This window comes from Notechis scutatus, chromosome 2 (assembly GCF_049901735.1).
Source record: "Notechis scutatus isolate UNSWTSFEM ecotype Mainland chromosome 2, rNotScu1.2, whole genome shotgun sequence".
In the NCBI taxonomy this organism is placed as follows: domain Eukaryota; kingdom Metazoa; phylum Chordata; class Lepidosauria; order Squamata; family Elapidae; genus Notechis; species Notechis scutatus.
The window spans coordinates 120784792-120803102 of NC_142010.1; the positions used below are offsets into that span (position 1 = coordinate 120784792).

General features: G+C 39.6%; 1 protein-coding gene across 3 annotated transcripts in view; it reads left to right on the forward strand.

Annotated features, from left to right (window-relative positions):
* The window catches only part of SDK2 (sidekick cell adhesion molecule 2), a 419219-nt gene that overhangs the window by 366934 nt on the left and 33974 nt on the right, over window positions 1–18311 (forward strand). For all 3 annotated transcript variants that reach the window (XM_087956031.1, XM_087956030.1, XM_087956032.1), the window contains exons 20-31: window positions 1–72; window positions 1438–1629; window positions 4594–4715; window positions 5614–5723; window positions 9446–9596; window positions 10965–11202; window positions 11330–11445; window positions 12300–12489; window positions 13049–13147; window positions 13606–13800; window positions 16429–16630; window positions 17409–17512. The exon at window positions 1–72 is cut by the window's left edge and continues 27 nt beyond it. In XM_087956031.1, the coding sequence (XP_087812157.1) occupies window positions 1–72; window positions 1438–1629; window positions 4594–4715; window positions 5614–5723; window positions 9446–9596; window positions 10965–11202; window positions 11330–11445; window positions 12300–12489; window positions 13049–13147; window positions 13606–13800; window positions 16429–16630; window positions 17409–17512 (1791 nt within the window). The remainder of the gene's footprint in view (window positions 73–1437; window positions 1630–4593; window positions 4716–5613; window positions 5724–9445; window positions 9597–10964; window positions 11203–11329; window positions 11446–12299; window positions 12490–13048; window positions 13148–13605; window positions 13801–16428; window positions 16631–17408; window positions 17513–18311) is intronic.

Sequence of the window (18311 nt, forward strand, 5' to 3'; positions counted from 1 at the left end):
TCAATGAGATCTTAGACACATCTTTGAAGGTCAGCTGGCAAGAGCCCTTGGAAAAGAATGGCATTTTAACAGGTAAGAAGATAAACTTCCAGATTAAGAGGCTCATCCGTGAGGCTTCATTCATTCATTCATTCATTTTTATGATTAGGTTTATATGACACCCATCTCACTGACCTGAGTAACTCCGGGTAGTTTACAACAGAATAAAAGCATAGGTATAAAAACATTAAAACAATTAAATTAAGATTAGCAACAATTAAATAAAATATTAAAACCAAGAGCACAGATGGTCTAGGGGTGGACTTTTGTCTCCCATCAATCAACCACCTCCAACACAGCACATCTCTATAATTATGTTTTGGTAAATTTCTGCAGAGGTGATTAATATATCTTGAGGATGTATTACCATTAGCAAAAGATAATGAACTAGTTAAAAAGGTTACAGCTGGAAACTATATAAAGTTCAGTGCTGGGGTCCACGTACAGTTTTTATATCAGTTCAGAATCTGCATGCCATCTGTCCCCAGAATTTTATGGGCACTCCTGTACCTAAACACTCCTGTACCTAAACATGACTTCTTGGTCAGATGTGCCACATCCAAAGGAATCCTGTAAGAAGAGTTCTGCAGCATTAACACTTAAGTTATTGGGTAGGTGATTGCCCACTGCCAGAAGCTTTCACTTTGTCCATTCTTCTCCTTGCCCAGCTCAAAACAAGGCACCAGTTTTTATGGGAAGTGCTGAAGTAGAAGTCAGATTACCACGCTGCCTTGCCTACATTTCATTTGGGTTAAACAGAACAGATTTCAACTTTATTTTCTCTCCCCATGCAAAGAAACATGGAGATACAAGGACAAGAGACGGGGCATTTGCTAGATCAGGGGCGTCAAACTCAAGGGATGCTTAGATCTAGCCTGTGCCCATCCCCCAAGCTCCGTTTTTGCTGGCAGAGGGTTAGCAAGTCCTGCCTTAGCACCTGACCCACCACAGATGCCCCCAACACAGGTGGTGTCAAGCTGGCCATGCCCACCCTGGCCACTCCCCCACAGCCCCCCCCCCCCAAAGTCAAACACAACCCTGATGCGGCGTCAATGAAATCGAGTTTGACACCCCTGTGCTAGATCCTGATATTTGTGGTTCCCTTGTCCATGTTTAGGATGGCAATGATGAGAACACATGAGGTAGAATAAAAATGTTGCTGAGGATCTAAGGATAAAATTAGTGGCTGTAGGGAAATTTTCATCATAAATATTTTGGGAACCAGACTTTTGATATCTATTTCTGGGAAAATCATGCAGCCCCCCTCTCTCTCTGCTTGTAATAAGTAGATTTTAAAAGTTTTACTGAGTTATTTAGGTTTGTTTTGTCTGTATCCTGGCTAGGAATATGAAATGTGTAGTGCTATGTACCTATATAAATTGTGGGGTTTTTTTTTAGGCTATCGGATCTCCTGGGAGGAATACAACCGCACGAACACCCGCGTTACACACTACCTCCCCAATGTCACCCTGGAGTATCGTGTTACTGGCCTCACTGCTTTGACCACCTATACTATTGAAGTGGCAGCCATGACATCCAAGGGACAAGGACAGGTTGCTTCCTCTACCATTTCTTCTGGGGTTCCCCCAGGTATGCTTGATTTATTGGTCTTCCTGCAGCAATTAGTATCTTATCGCCAGGCTTAGCAGAGATCCCTCGGTCTCTGCCCTTTTGCACAGAATGAAAATTCTACAAGAATACATATAGGGGACAAATCTTTGTTTTTGACCAATGTATGGATGCATTTGACAGGAACTTATGATAGAAATTACTGAAAAGGTGGCTGTACATACAAATGAATTACAAGCCCAATAATAAGTACAGAGAGAAACCGATCGATCTAGATATTTCAAGTTACAAGGAGAATCCCAATAGAATATGATACACTTCAACTAATCATTTAGTGAAAACTATAGTTGCCCAAATTTTCCTTGTGGATTTTCAATGTTTATTTGTAAGGAAAAGGAATGTTTTGACAACGGTCAATTTACCTTTTTCTTGGTTAAGGGTTTGATTTTCAGAAAAAGGGAAGAGCTGACAACAGAAAAGATATCTCTCTCTCCTACCCTTTCTGTCCCCCTCCCACATATATTTTTGGACAGTTGTCCAAAAGATAAATACAAATAGAAAAGTTGTTGTACTTTTTCCCAGTACTAAAAAGTTGGGATTTTTTTTTATTCCTGGCAGTTATTCTGAAGAGCAATTCTGCATCTAGTCTGTATACTATCCATACAGATCCTAGCATCTTGCAAGCTGCTAACCTGTCTTGTCTTGGAATCTATTGGTACCTGCTGTGAAAATTACTAAGACTAATGTCTTCTTCTCCAAGAGAGTAAACCTGAGGTCCGATATGAGTGCTCAAAACCGATTTAGCTATTTTAGGAAATTTCCCTAATTGAACTCTTAACCAGGGCTTTGAGGAGCATCAGTATGGAACACTTAGCAAATAGAAATCATGATTTCCTGGACCTTCAAAAGTACAAATGCAACTTCAAGGCATGTTAAAGGAAGACAGGATTACAAATGATTACAATGAATCTTCATAAGGGGACAATTTTTTTTCCAGAAAATTTCTGCTGTACTGCATAACAAAATTTAGCAAGGAACAAACCTTGTCTAAGGTACTGTGTTCTTCCCTTAATGAAGAATGAATCTTCCTCTTGCCTTTTCTTACCTTCTTGTGCAGCTTTGAAGGTGCATTTTCTGAAGTATATAATATTCCATATCTGATTTAATTCAGTTTGCCTGGCTGAACTTTGACTTTGTCAACCTCAGTTAATTTCAATATTTGTTCTTTTCAGTAATTCAATTAATTTGAGTGTGTGTGCTTCATTTATTCAGGCACATAACATGCCTATCACAGTCTGACAACAAGCAACCACTCTCAAGCTTCAGCATTATTAAATTAACAAACATCAAAGTAATGAATATGAAATTACAGACAACACTGTCAGCTCCCCTGGTGACCTTCATGAGATGGAAGTTTTGAATCTGATGAATATTCAAATCACTTTAGATATTTGTTTGAAGCCTGTGCCAATATCAAGCCTGTGCCAAGTAGGTGGCGATCCTACTTAATGCATCATTAATAAGCCACCATGTCAGTCACCAAAAGCTGCTTGTTGTTTATTCCTTGTTTCCTGGCTGTGGGCTAAAGTTGGGGTCATTTAGATTATCTGCTGCTGTTGGCAGGTCTTGATGCTTGGGGAACAAACAACACACAATATGCATGTCGTGAAACTCATAGGCGCCAATGCTTTGGAGAGATACAAAAGCTTTAACAAGTTGTAGACAGATGCTGCTTTCATGTTCCCATGCATTCCAAAGCACCTCTTCCAAACTGAATCTAAACCATTGCACTGCTCTAATAAACAATCTTGTCTGTGGAGTTACAGACAGAAGAGAAGGATGCTTAATCCTTCCAGCTGGACCAGACCAAAGGCCTATTTACTCCTGGATTCATTTTCTGCAGTGACTAGCCAGGTGCAAGCAAGAGATAAGGGCAATGACAACATCTTAGTAATTGTTAGGGAGATTTGGATGCTTCTAGTCCTCTAGAACTTGTACTGCTTTCTTGACTTAACTCTTGAGAACCTTCTCCCTCCCTGACAGGAATCAGTGCTTCTTCTCTGAGGCTTCTTGGCTCAAGGTTGTCTCTTCTTGAACCAACCTATTCTTAGAAAATAGTTTTGTTACCCATTAAGTATGAGCACAAATGTAATCAGATTCTGTGAACTTATATAAAGTGATGCATTCTAGGGCATTCTAGAGACTATGTGCCAAAAGCTATTTGTAGGACTTCTCAACTTCCCTAACATCTTAGGACCCTTTCACTGAAGCAGTGGTTTCCTTGAAGCCCAAGATTTTTAGTAAACAAGGTTCTATAGCCTCTTCACATTTTATTTATTTTTATTTGACTAAGAATTTGCATACTACCTGACTCACCAGACTCTAGGTTTAGAATTGGCCTTTTTTGGGTTTCTATAGCTAAGATCTCAACAAATATTGTAATAAGAGGTTAATCTTTAGAGGTGACACGTATTTACACAAGCATTAAACTGTTTTTCTAACCTACTGCATCCTACCCCACCTTGCCCACTTGAGCAAAAAACCATATTTGATTATCTGATACTGATGGCAATTTCATCTTTACGTTATGATGTATGGCATATGTAATTTGCTGGTTCTATGTTGGTTGTCTTCTTTTTACCTTAGAGATTCTTTTTGAAAAGTGTGGTCCAGTCTTCCCTCTTAAGATTCTTATCAAATTGCACATTATGTTTGCTCCTAGTACATTGTTTAGATTAGTTCAGTTAATATCTTTGAAATGTTACTTCAACTTTCGTTAGCCAGGTTCATAGGAAAGAAAGACTGTAGAAAGCCACCCATTTGGTGGGCACCAGAGTGGAGAAGACATGACTAATAAAGTAAATTGTCAGTACAAACAACGGGCAAGATGCCATTTTCATTTTGTATGTAGTATAGCTGGGTCAATGGGTATTGTCTATGCTATGGCTAATGAGTTCTATGTTGTCTGCTTTCTCTTGTTCACAGAGCTCCCTGGGTCCCCAACTAATTTGGGCATCTCCAACATTGGTCCCCGTTCAGTCACACTTCAGTTTCGCCCTGGTTATGATGGGAAGACTTCCATTTCCAGGTGGCAGGTAGAGGTTCAGGTAAGGTAGATCTCATTTGCTGGTAAAAATGCAGCTGAAGTTTCATCCCTTTAATAGCTCTTCATCAAGCTGTTGTATGAAAGTTGAAGAAGAAGCCCTCTCATTGCACATCACGTAAATGTTTTGACTTGAAATCTACAATCTCAAATAAAAATAACACACACACACACACACACACACACACACACACACACGGAGAGGGAGAGAGGGAGAGAGAGAGCTGCATGCTTTTATTCTGCTTAATTTCAGAAAACTTAGTTCGGCCAAATACCACAGTGGCTGAGGGCAAAAATAAAGGGGAAAGCATACTATTTGGGAATTAGAATATCTAGGAAACAATAAATAGAGATATCAGATCATAGAAGCAATAGACAGAATGGTATTTCATACATATTTATACAGGGATCTCATCTAATCATCTCCAAAAATAATCACCTCTAAAAATATTTCTAGCAGAAAATCCTTGATTTGAAAAGGAGCAATCCTTTTGAAATCTCAGTGACTAAATGAAAGCAAAGATAGCTGGGAGGGCCAATGTATTAACCTAAAGAGCTTTTCATTGTGATATATTTATCCTTCTCTTTTTTGTGTGCATGTACTCTTTTCTGTGTGTAAGTATTCCATGTGTATGCATTTTTCCTGCTTGAAGACTAACAACATAATAACACAATAATAACAAATAATGAGATGATTTATTCTTCCAAGTAAACTATTGTGATTTTTACAAAACCTTGTGCAAATATTTATTTTACTTTTAGATAAAAGCAATCTTGCTTTCCATTTCCTAAGAACATAAATACCAAATATTACTATGTTAGTTAACTCATTTTTGCCTATTCAGTAGGGAAGTAGGCAATAGCGTACTTTCCCAATTTTATTCTGTCTTGCTTGCTTTCAGATGGGTCAGACTGGAGAGAATGAAGAGTGGTTGCTCATCCACCAGCTTTCTAATGAACCAGAAGCTCGGTCCATGGAGGTCCCCAATCTCAATCCCTACACATATTATACGTGAGTCAAGTGAAGAAGGAAAAAGCTAAAAAATTTCATCCGTCACTGGAAGGAGACCTCATCCATCACTGGAAAGAGATGTGATTTGCAGCAATAGATTACTGAAATGCATTCTTTGCCCATAGTTTCATTAGAATTTTTTATGATCAAAATGTTGGGAGTTGTTCTACTTACAACATAATTTTTCAGGTCCTTGTTTTTTTAACACTTGTATATATTTATATTTTATTCTGTTAATTGGTTTAATGTAATACAGTTATTTTTTTAAAAAAAATTAAATGATATAAAAAGGGAAAAATGCTGATCCCAATCAAGCTACATATTGTTGTATTACTGTAGTTGCATAGGGAAAGAAAGGCAAGGGTGGTGATGGCAATGGAGACAACAGCAAGGATGGTGATGATGACAGTGATGATGAGAATACCGTGTTTCTCATATAATAAGGCCGGGTCTTATTTTTTTTTGAGCCCCGAAAAAATGGCTAGGCTGTCTTTTCGGGGTGACTTAATTCCCCCCTTGCATCTTCGGGCGGGCAGCGATGGCTTGGATGTTGACCTCGGCGTTGGTGGGGCACTTCATATTGGGGTCAACGCAGGCAGCACCATATCCGGGTGTGCAACAAAAGTACTTCCTAACAGCAAGCCCCACCATTCCCCCATTTCGCATGTTTTAATATAGGCCTTCATTTGGGGGAGGGGCTTAATTTCATTTCATGCCTATAAAACATGCTGGGACTTCCTATTGGGGGAGGCCATATTGTTGGAGAAACAGGGTATAAAGAAGAGGAAGATCAAAATCAATCTTTTCATAAAGCCCAGTCAGAACTAAGCAAAAAAAAAAAAAAAAAACCCAAATAGGGTTCAAGACAAAAACCGTTCTGATGCTTCCTGAAATTCATCTTGATACCACCAAACATGGAGGCTCCATAAGAAAACGATGGCTAAAGCCTGTGGATAGACCTATTCTCCATTAAAGTTTTCTTGGGAAACCCAACACACACAATTTAGAACATGTAGCCCAATCCCCACATAATATCTTTTTTGCTTCAGATATGGGCTTTATGAAAACACACCTGTGGGCAGGGGTGCGATTCAACTTGTGTAACAACTGGTTCGGTGAGCATGTGCTTCGCACGCATGCAGAACGTTTGCCACTGACCTTCTCCAGCAATCTCTGTGTGTTAAACAGCTGATGCGTGGCAATCAGCTGTGCCATGCGAATCAGCTGAACTTGAAAACCAGGATATAAAGCATAGACTAGAGACGGGGTGGGTGAGTGGGCCCAACAGCTAATCGTCGGAGCAAACCGGTTCACTCACAGCTGATCCTCGGAGCTACCAGTTCAGCCGAACCAGGCCAAACCAGTAGAATCCAACCCCTGCTTGTAGGGCATTACATATTTCTATGTTCTTTTTTTTTTTAAAAAACAAGTTTTATTAATTTTTAAAACACACAAATTATCATTATTCATTACATGTTTAAACCTTTTTCCCCTTGTAAATTTAACAAGTCAGATAAATTATGATTCTGTTTTAAACCATTTCCATATAATATACCAAAACCTCTTATTCAATTTCTCTTTACTTCTCTTTACTCTTATTCAATATCATTATTATTATTTCATCTGTTTCTTTCTGACTTAATTACCATTATTCTCATTCTATATTTCTACAAGTTTTTACCAATTCTCCCCAAAAAGACATATACACACAACACACAAAACATAAAAAAAATATCTTTTTGGAAAGTAACTTGGACCCAGGTGTCTCTCTCTTCATGGACTTCAATTATATTCATGCTCATCTTACATATCATTACTTATTTTATTTACCATTCTAAGCCTTCTATATTAACTTCTCCACATATTTCACACTTCTTAATTCTACCTTAATTAATCATCTTAGTTTAAATCATTATTTTTGTATCTTTTGTCCATTTTTTATCATCCCTTTGTCTTATTCTTTATAAAAAAAAAAGAAAATCAGTTTCTCCTGAAATCATTAATCAGAGTATGATGCCTTTCTATCTCCCCCTAAGTTAATCAAATTAATCTTTAAAATAATATCTAATACCCAATCAGATTTTGCTTGGTACATTCTATCTAACTAATACATCCAACACAATTAAGTGCATAATTAGACAATAAATCCAAATATTAAAAAAAAATACTATAATAAAAATTTTATAATAACATCAATACCATAATTTTATTAAACTCTTTAATTAAAACAATATTCTAAACCTCTCCTATTATTAAGTTTTAAAACCAATCATTTTTAAACATTTTAACATTTTAATCTCTTATCAACTCTTAAACCATTGCAATACTACCATCTCATCTTATGTACCTTGCAAAATCTTTTTTTTTTTTTTTTTAAATTATACTTTATCCATTATCCATAAAAATTCCTTTTTTCCATTTAATTTCAAAACGTTGTAGCTTTTCTCCACCTTTTCCTTTCTTTCTTTTCCCAACAAACCTTTCTACCCCCCTTCTTCTAGCCTCTGCCTTACCGGCTTCCCTTCTCTGTCGTATTTCTTTTCCCTTTGTTTACAATCATCATATTGGTTTTGCACTTTATTTTTCCCTTTCTTAAATGTTTTTTAGATCTTAAGTCCTTAAATCCTTTAGTTTTTTCTTTCTCTTCTTTTCTTTTCTTTCTCTCTTCCTTTTTTCTGGATCAAATTCTGAGATTCATTAAAGATGGCTCCTTCCTTTCTTTCTTGTTCCTCTGCTGTCATCATCTGTTGTAATTTTTGTTGATAATTAGTAAGCGCCATTTCTAAGAAAAGGAAAGCTTCTTCCACACCATTTCTTAGTTCCTCAACAGAAAGAGCCATTATAAATCTTTTCTTTTCTTTTCTCCTTCTTTCTTCTTACAACAACCAGAATATTCAAAAGAAAATAAAAAAGATAAAACAGTCCCAAAGTTATCAATCAGTCCAAACCAAGGCAGAGTTCTCACTTTCTCCTTCTGGGGTGATATCAATCAAAGAGAAAGAAAGTCCAAATCTGTTTAAAGTCTTGTTACAGTATATTCTAGTCTTCAAATCCTTAAGGCATCTGCTCCAACAAATCTTAGCATACAAATATTTTCTTTTTAATCCTCTCTCTCCCACTCATCGCTTAAAACCAATTTCCACCTAAAAATAGGTTTCTTAATATCCAGTTATTTATTCCGTAGGAAAAGAGGGAAAGCTATCCTTTCAGCACCTTCCAGCAGCCGCTTTTTCCTCTTCTGGCAGGTATTATTCAGAAAGTCATACTTTTCAGGAATTTTATTAAATATGTCTTAGAGTCCTAGGAGCCAAGAAAACTTTCTCCTCTCAATCACTTTCTCCACTTCCTCCTGCGCATTCCCCCCCGCCCCCGCTCTTTGTGCGCCATTACGGACCGCCCTGCGTCCTGGAAGGGGTGCGCCAGGAGGGGCACCCCAAACCCTCCCGACCCCCCCACGCCCCTGAGGGCGCCTAGCTCCCGGCCGGGTCGAGCCCCAACGGCTAGGCAGGACCAGGCCAAACCCCTGCCTCAGCAAACCGGTCACATATTTGTATGTTCTTACATATTACATATTGTGGCTCCTGCACTGAAATTAAGAGGAACAGGGGGGGAAATAAAGCAAAAGGCAGCCAAAGGCATGTGAATGTGGAAGTTCAAAATCTTGGAGGATTTGCTGTGTTCTTCTCCCTTCCAACATTAATCCATTTCCTCTCTGGCGCCAGTTTCCGGATGCGACAAGTGAACATTGTGGGGACAAGTCCACCCAGTCTAGCTTCCCGCAGGATCCAGACATTGCAGGCTCCACCTGATGTATCTCCTGCCAATATTACAGTACGAACAGCCAGTGAAACCAGCCTCTGGCTACGATGGATGGTGAGAAATGTAGTCTCTAATTGTTTCTAGAGGGGGGAAAAAGCAGACTACAACAAAGCAGGGGAGAAGGGGCAAATCCCAGCAGGCTGGCCACCCTTACTAATGAGCCAGACAAACTTCAGTAGTTTGTTCCAGTAGTAAATTTGAATTCAAGGTTAGTAGAGAGATTCCTATGAAGCTAAGAATACATTGAGGCTGAATCAGAAACTGGCGATATTGCTATAGTGAAATATTGAGCAATTGAAATACAGCTTCACCCTTTCTGTCATTTATCATGCTATGGTAAAATAGAGGATTCTGGAAATACAGGGAAGGAAAGGGATGGGGTATTGGGCAGTAAGCAAGGGAAGAACTAAGGGGTGGAAAATGAAGCATAGATCAAAGTCAGAAGGAGGAGTGTTGAAAGGGTATCATTGGCTGTTCTTCCTTCACTCCCATGCTAGATATTTTTGGAGGTAGAAGACTTCAGCTGAGACACCAGCTTGAATAAGGCTTAATTTTGAATCAACACATATACATTTACCCATGTCCCATTTCCTTCAGTCAAAATTATAATTTCCTCATGCCATAAAATTCTTGCCGCCCCTAACAAGAATTTTAAGACCAGCCCTTGTCTAAGACTGAGAGGCTACCAAATTAAATTCAGTGAAAGAATTAAGGTTTCAGTTATGTCAGAAGTCTAATGTGGTGACTTTATGGATATATTCATGTACTTTTCTTGATGGAAATGACTGTTATGGAAATGGCTAGTAACCACTTTTGCCAAAATGTTTTTGAATTTCCCGGTCTAGCCAAGGAGATCTCACATCGAAATACTAACATGCAAAACGTTTGCCACTGAACTTTCCTTGGCTCTTCTTGGAATGATATGATACGATCAGACAGATGCTACCATCCGCTGAGACTATATTGGAAGTTCTTAAGTCCAAATCAGAAACTTTTAGCAATATCTGTATTGGAGGTAGCAGACTTCAGAAGTTAGATGGCTTTCTATTAAGCACAAGAATTAGGATTCAAAACCTTATGGTTCAAATTTATTATTATTCCATATGCATTCCTTATGAGACAAAAAAGGAAACTTCTCTCTTTTTCATGCATTCTGATTTTTTTTTTTAATGAACTTGCTGGAAGCCCATTTTTTGTATTTATCATTTCAATTGAAGAAAGTTACAAGGCAATTTTAAATAATGAAATTTGGCCATTTGTACATAAAAGTCGCAGCCTCTAAGGTAGCCTTTGAAACTGTACCTGTTTTACAAAGGCTAGGAGCTCTTCAGTTGAGTAGGGAAGATGTTGCCCTGTTTGATGTAGCCATTCTAGAGAAGAATAGAATGCCGGCCAATAGTAATGGGCCAACTCTTTCCTCAGCCACTGCCAGAGAGTGAATACAATGGCAGCCCTGAGTCGGTGGGCTACCGGTTGCGCTACTCACGCCTGGATGGGCGCAGCCACACGCTGACCAACACCATCCATGACCGTGTGGAGCGCGAGTTCACCATTGAGGACCTGGAGGAATGGACCGAGTACCGTATACAGGTGCAGGCCTTCAATGCTGTTGGGCCTGGGCCATGGAGTCAGACTGTGGTGGGGCGAACCCGAGAGTCAGGTATTCCTTTCCACTCCAGCTATTTAAGACAATCTGGTAGGCTTATCACTGCCTGCTTGGAATTTAACACGTGAGGTTCTGGACCATGTAGCAATGTGTATTTTGCCTGTATTTTCTGTGTATGCAGTGCCTTCATCTGGACCCACCAATATTTCAGCACTAGCTACCACTTCTACCTCTATGCTAGTGCGGTGGAATGACATCCCTGAAGCGGATCGAAATGGATTTATCCTAGGCTACAAGGTATTAAACATACAGAACTTGATTTGGTAATCCTTTCCTACTTGCTTTCTCTTGTGCCTTACTGCCAAGACCTGACTGAAAGCATCATATTCCTCCACACCTAATCTTATTCTCTTTCTTCCAGCTTGATCCTGAATCTGTACTTGCAAACCCTGCTATTGTAGAGGAATCCTTAGTGAACCTTTTTATTTTCAGTCTTTAATTATTGTGTTCCCACAAAATAGCCTTGTTTCTTTCCTCCTCCTCCTCATTCCCCTCCCCCCTCAAATTCTATTTCATGGCATGCCTTACTCTTATCCAGGGCTCTCACTCCATCAATTTTACAGGAACGAATGCCTGTTAATAATGGTCCCCTGATTAGTACTGGGGGAAACGGGAATGTTTGCCTTTATTTTTATCACTGGTGCATCTATCTGCATAGTGGCAGATAGGAAAGCACTCCAGAGGATTAATGTCATTGCCCAGAGGATCATTGGTTGCCCTCTCCCCTCTTTGGAAGAGCTTTATAGTTCCCGCTGCCTTAAGAAAGTTCAAAACATTCTCAAAGATCCATCTCATCCTGGGAACCCTTTTTTTGAACTATTAGCATCTGGCAGACGGTGCAGAATAATAAAAACAAGGACAAATAGGCTGAAAAACAGCTTCTATCCCAGGGCAGTAGCTCTTTTGAATTCTGCTGTATAGTGCAGTGTTGGTGCGGTGTCGGGGGGTTTCCGGTTCAATGTGTGGAGGGTGAAGGATGTGTGTTTGTGTTTATTTTCATGGTCATGATTTTGCACTGAAGATGGTGCTTGATTCCGTTGTACGAGGTGCAATGACAATAAACTAAACTAAACTAAACAATTCTCTTCCAGATCATGTATAAGGAAAAGGATTCAGATTCCAGGGCCCAGTTCTGGTTAGTGGAAGGCAATGCTTCTCGGAGTGCCCAGCTCATAGGCTTGGGAAAATATGTCCTTTATGAGATCCGGGTGCTTGCTTTCACCCGCATTGGTGATGGTGTGCCCAGCAATCCACCTATACTTGAGCGCACACTGGATGATGGTAGGCATCCCATAACTCTCTGTCTCCTAACTATACTTACTTTTAAAAAAGATTAGCAACCAAACATCAACACCATCTTCATTTAGAATATTCAACAATTCAAGCCCTAATCATACCCTTTCTCTAAATTATTAAACATACAATAAACTTCCTTTTGCATCCTTCGTGCATTTCTCAGTGATCTGCCGAAGAGTACAATTTTCCTTCACCTCTCTGCATGTCCTCCATTAACTTCATTTTACATCCTTGTAATATTAACTGGGTTCCATCCCACCTAGCACGTTGCGATTTTTGAACCCAACAGACAGCTTGGACTTCTGTCAAGTGCATTGTCACTATCATTATAAACTCTTGATCCTGCATTATAAGCAACTCCCCATCCCAACACCCTGAGTCATGTTCCCCTAAAAAAACAATACAGATATTAGTCTCAGGTAGCATCGATTGTGTGTATCTGTGCTTGTATGTGCATTTCAGTCACAGCCTGTATGGATAAATAAACATATACCTGGATCACTCAACCTAATCTTCCATTGTCCTTTGCCTTGATGTATTCCAGTGCCGGGGCCACCGGTGGGCATTCTCTTCCCTGAAGTGAGAATAACTTCTGTACGGCTAATCTGGCAGCCTCCTGCTGCTCCCAATGGTATTATTCTAGGTAAGACACTGTAGTCCAGAGTGAGCTGAATTCTTTAGCTTCTCCCATTTTTGTTTTTCTGAAGAGCAAACAGGGCCACAAAAAAATTGTGGCAGGGTAAAAAAAGGGAAACCAACATCAAACCTCTGGGCCAGACTCTTGTTCTGTGATTACTCCCATGATTACAATCTATTTCCATTGGGAGAGTTATTTCTTCATCTGCCCAAAGACAGCTACATAGGACAGTATTCCTTTTTGCAGAACATTTTCTTGTTGTTGTTGTTGTTGTTGTTGTTGTTGTTGTTGTTGTGCCATATCTGTCATTGGACATTGATTGATGATCCTATTTTTAACAACAGCCGCACGAAAAAGTGCTGTTGAGTTTTATTCAAACCAAACCCTTGGATTTTGAAGCCATGATGTTCTTCTTCTGTCTGGACCTCAGTTTTTTACCCAGTCCTGTTCTGACTCCATTGCAGCATACCAGATCACTTACCGACTCAACACTACAACTGCCAATTCAGCCAATGTAGAAGTCCTCAGCCCCAGCGCACGGCAGTTTACTGCTACCAACCTCAGACCCGAGTCCACCTATCTCTTCCGTATCACAGCGCAGACCCGAAAGGGCTGGGGTGAAGCTGCAGAGGCCTTAGTAGTCACAACGGAAAAAAGAGGTAATTAGGGTGGTGGGATATAAGTCGAGCCCGAATTGCATTGTGACAAAAATTAGGTATGTCTTCCCAGTGAATCTATTTTTGTTCCTGAGGATGTTAACACCATAAAATGTTACAGGTACACTCCCAGGTTTGACATATGGTCATTCAATCAACACACTCACAGCCCTGGTCAACAGCCACACTCAAATCACTTTCGGCACAACACCGAGGCACAACCAGTTCTTTGGAATACATGGAGAACCAGTGAATTTAAAGTAACAGCAAAACTTTATTGATTACAATGTGCATTTGCGTGCTCTCTCTGTGTCATTGTCTCTTGTCTCTCTCTTACACACGCATGCATACACACACACAGACCGAGCATCCTTCTCAATTAGGCTGTCAGTTACTATTCAGAGGGACAATAGCTGCCAAGTCTGGATTCAAAGGAGACTCAAAGAGTGGGCAGGCTTCAGGACCCCTTTTGTCTCCAAAAGTCCTTGCTTTGTAGATTCACAAGATTGGCAGCTATTCTTGCCTTATTGAATAGGTTTGGTAACTGTTGATGCGACTTGGGGAAGGTTTTCACATGTGCTCAGGCCCAACTTCTTTTGTCTGGTTTGGGTGACTTTTTCCCCCCCTTTGTTTCCTTAACAACCTGGTTCATTCTTGTCTATCTCTTGAAGGGATATTTCAAAGAAGATTCCTAGCTTTTATGCATCCTGCTTACATGATTTTTTTTAATCTTTAGGTGTGGTAGCTTTTACCTAGGCTCACGAGGACTATATTAAAAATTATCTTAAGGCAGTGTATGTCTGAGTAGCGAATTGGTATTTCAATTAATCCTTTTATTTTCAGCCATTTTTTTTACTCGACATTTCCTTTCCTTATACCACTTCCCACAAATCACTATTCATTTTCTTCAAAGACAGAAGAGCTACGTATAAATTCCATTTCTGTGCATGGAAGACACCTTGAGAGAAGGGAGGTGTTGTTGGACAGATAAATACCTCAAGGAAGGAAGGAAGGAAGGAAGGAAGGCATAGCTCAAGATGAAAAGAGAGAAAGAAGCAACGTTTCATTTTTTCCCCTTGCTTTAAAGTTTCAGCCTTTGGAGGTTATCTTCAATAAGTGAAGACTGATGTCCAATTGGGCCTTAAGCCTTCAATTTAATTCTGCAAAATGTTTCTGCTTTTAAGGATTTCCTGACAAATTAGAAGGTTAGCCTTCAGGAGATCTACATGTGAGTGGCTGTCTCTTAAGTAACAGGTGCAGGCAAACATTAGTATTCCACAAGAAAGCAAACCAAAATTCTCTGGGTTCAGCACTGATAACAATCCATTAAGCAGATGATAAAAAAATATGAATGGGTAATTTGTATATTACAAATCAGATTCTTATTAAGGCATTTGCAGACAACGGCAATAAATTATCAATTATTACTGAAAACCCATCAATCTTTCTTCTAATAATGAGCCTGTTTTCAAGGAAAACTCATTTTCTTTCAGACTCCAGGAAAAATATGCCCCAGGTGCTCATCTTTTAAGAACTGTAGTAGGAGTAAAAGCTTTATAGAATATCAATGGCCATATATCAAAGGCATTCATTTAATAGGCCTGTAGTATTGTTAACGATGATTGAACTGATCATCATTTCTCTACATTAATTTTGTTAATATTTTCTCATTCTTCTTACTTAAGCAGTTGAACGAACTCTGCTGCACCTTATAAGCAAAGGGTTCTTTGTGAAACTCATTATGAATTTTTTTAAAAAACCACCCAAATTGTTATGGATAGTCCTCAACTTACAACAATTCATTTAGTCACCATTTGAAGTTAGAACGGCACTGAGAAAAAGTGGTTTTAGACCAGTTTTCACACTTATGACCATTGCACCATCCCCATGGTCACACGATCAAAATGTAGCCACTTGGCAACTGGCATGTATTTATAATGGTTGCACAGTCCTGGGATCATGTGATCCCTTTTTGCAACCTTCTGACAAGTAAAGTCAATGGGGAAGCCAGATTTACTTAACAACCATGTTACTAACTTAACAACTACAGTGATTCACTTAACAATTGCAATGATTCGCTTAACAATTATGGCAAGAAAGGTTGTAAAATGGTTCAAAACCCACTATCTTGCCTAACAGTGGAAATTTTGGGCTCAGTTTTGGTCATGAGTCAAGCACTGCCTGTATTACTCCGTGCCTTTTGTTTATTAATCCTGAAACCTTGTCAACTATGCTCTGCTTTCAGAATGGTCATCCAGACCCCTCTGTTTTCATAGAGTTAATACACTGTGCTTTCTTTTTTTTATTTTAAGGAGGGGTGTTGGAAGCATCATTATAAACTGTAAGACTGGACAGATCATCTGTGATCGCACAGAAGCAACATTTTAAAATGGGAAACTAGGGTTTGTAGGAAACCAGTGAATATACTAGACATCAAAACCAATTAGATAATGTTTGAGATGGAGTACAGAAGGAAAAGATACATGTTTAGATTAATAAAGGATCAGGATTCCTGTTTGCATTGTACCAACCTGAAAATAATCTCCGGCCTAGCCACCCATCATTGCCATGTCTCTTTTTCATGCACTGAAAAAACAGCTTTCAGTGATCTGTCTCTGTCTTATCTCCCAGACCGTCCGCAACCACCCAGCAAGCCCACTGTGTTGCAGGAAGATGTCAAGGCCAGGAACGTGCTGTTGTCCTGGGAGCCAGGCAGTGATGGGCTCTCACCTGTCCGATACTATACTGTGCAAACACGAGAACTCCCTGATGGGAAATGGGTGTTGCATTCTGCGTCGGTGAAGCACAACACCACATCCTTCATTGTGAACAGGTGAGGCAGGAACTGATGCAATGCAAGAGACATTTATTTAGAAGGGGAAACAGTTGTTCAGTGTTCCAATTTGTCAGACTGTTGCTAGCCAAATAATCTTAAGACTGTATACAGGTAAACCTTGACTGACAATGGTTGTTCAACAACCACTCAAATTTACAGTGGCCCTGAAAAAAGTGACTGGTCCTCACACTTACAAATGTCTCAGCATTCTCCATGGTCACGTGATCAGAATTCAAGCACTTGGCAACCAGCACAACTGCAGTGTCACAGATGTCAACTCCCAACAGAGTCATGGGATTGCCGCTTGTGACCTTCACCAGACAGCTTCTGACAAGCAAAGCCAATAGGGGAAGATTTGATTAACGACCATTTGATTCACTTAAAAATGGCAGTGATTTGCTTAACAACTGTGGCCAAAAAGGTCATAAAATCGGGGTGGGACTCACTTAATTGCCTTACTTAGCAACATAAATTCTGCTCCTAATTGGTCATAAGTCAAGGACTCCATGTAAAGGGTGGCCTCCCAGTCTGAACTCAATGTTCATAAATTACTCTTAAGTGTGGAAACAGGACTAAATATGTTGAATCCCACAGCTACATCCAGAATGCTTTTCCAAAGACCTTAGGAAGAATTTGCTGGTCTTGGGACAAAAAAACAAAACAAAAAAAACCCCAAAGTTAGAATGTAGGTCTTAGCAGGCAGAAGACAGCCAACACACATGGGAATTTTTTTTCTTCCAAAACCAAACCAGATAACCCTGCATTCTATTTGCAGATTGAAGCCATTCACCACCTACAAATTCCGGGTCAAGGCAACCAATGACATCGGTGACAGTGAATACAGTGAAGAGTCAGAATCGCTCACCACACTGCAGGCTGGTATGCAAACATGCAAGGTCATGAATTACTACCCAGTGTAAAACCTTTTTCTTCCAATCTTGAGAAGAGAATTATAAAAGGTAATATGAACTCAGTGAGGGCATCGTTGCATTCCTGGGAACCCCGATTATCTTTCGCATAGGCTGTCTGAAAAGATCTCATCTTCAAAATCTACTAGCTCTACAACTAGACAAAAGAAACAAAACAAAACCAGGTCTAAGAAGGAATAAAGAAGGGGGGTTGCCCCTTTTCTACTATCTGGTTTCCCACTTGTATAATAACCCATCTCATATCAAACCCCTATTCAGATCCACTGCTATCTTTTCCTTGTTGTAGATTTATTTCTTAAGTTTTATTGGTAATGGCCTTGTTTGTGTTAGATTATAAAAGAAGAAGCCATAGATAAAGCTGGCTATTGTGGGAGGAAAACTTTCTGCTGTGACAAACCGAGCAGGTTGATACAGCTGGGACTCTGTTAAAACAATAGTGTTGGGCATAATTAAGACAAGCAATAGAGTTATAATAGAAACTGAAAATAGAAAATATAATGGAAGAAGCCATAGATAAAGCTATAAACTAATGAAGAGAATGATCAGCCGAAGGAACGAGGGTTCCTTAACAAATTAAGAGAGGCATACAGTAGATGAGGCTGTAAAAAAAAAAAAAGCCATGATGAACCTGTTACAAGTGGATCAGTGGTGGCATTCTACCGGTTCGGCCCGGTTCTGGCGAGCCAGTAGTGGAGATGAGCAGCGGAGACCGAACCGATTCTCTCTGCCTTTATCCTCTGAATTTGAAG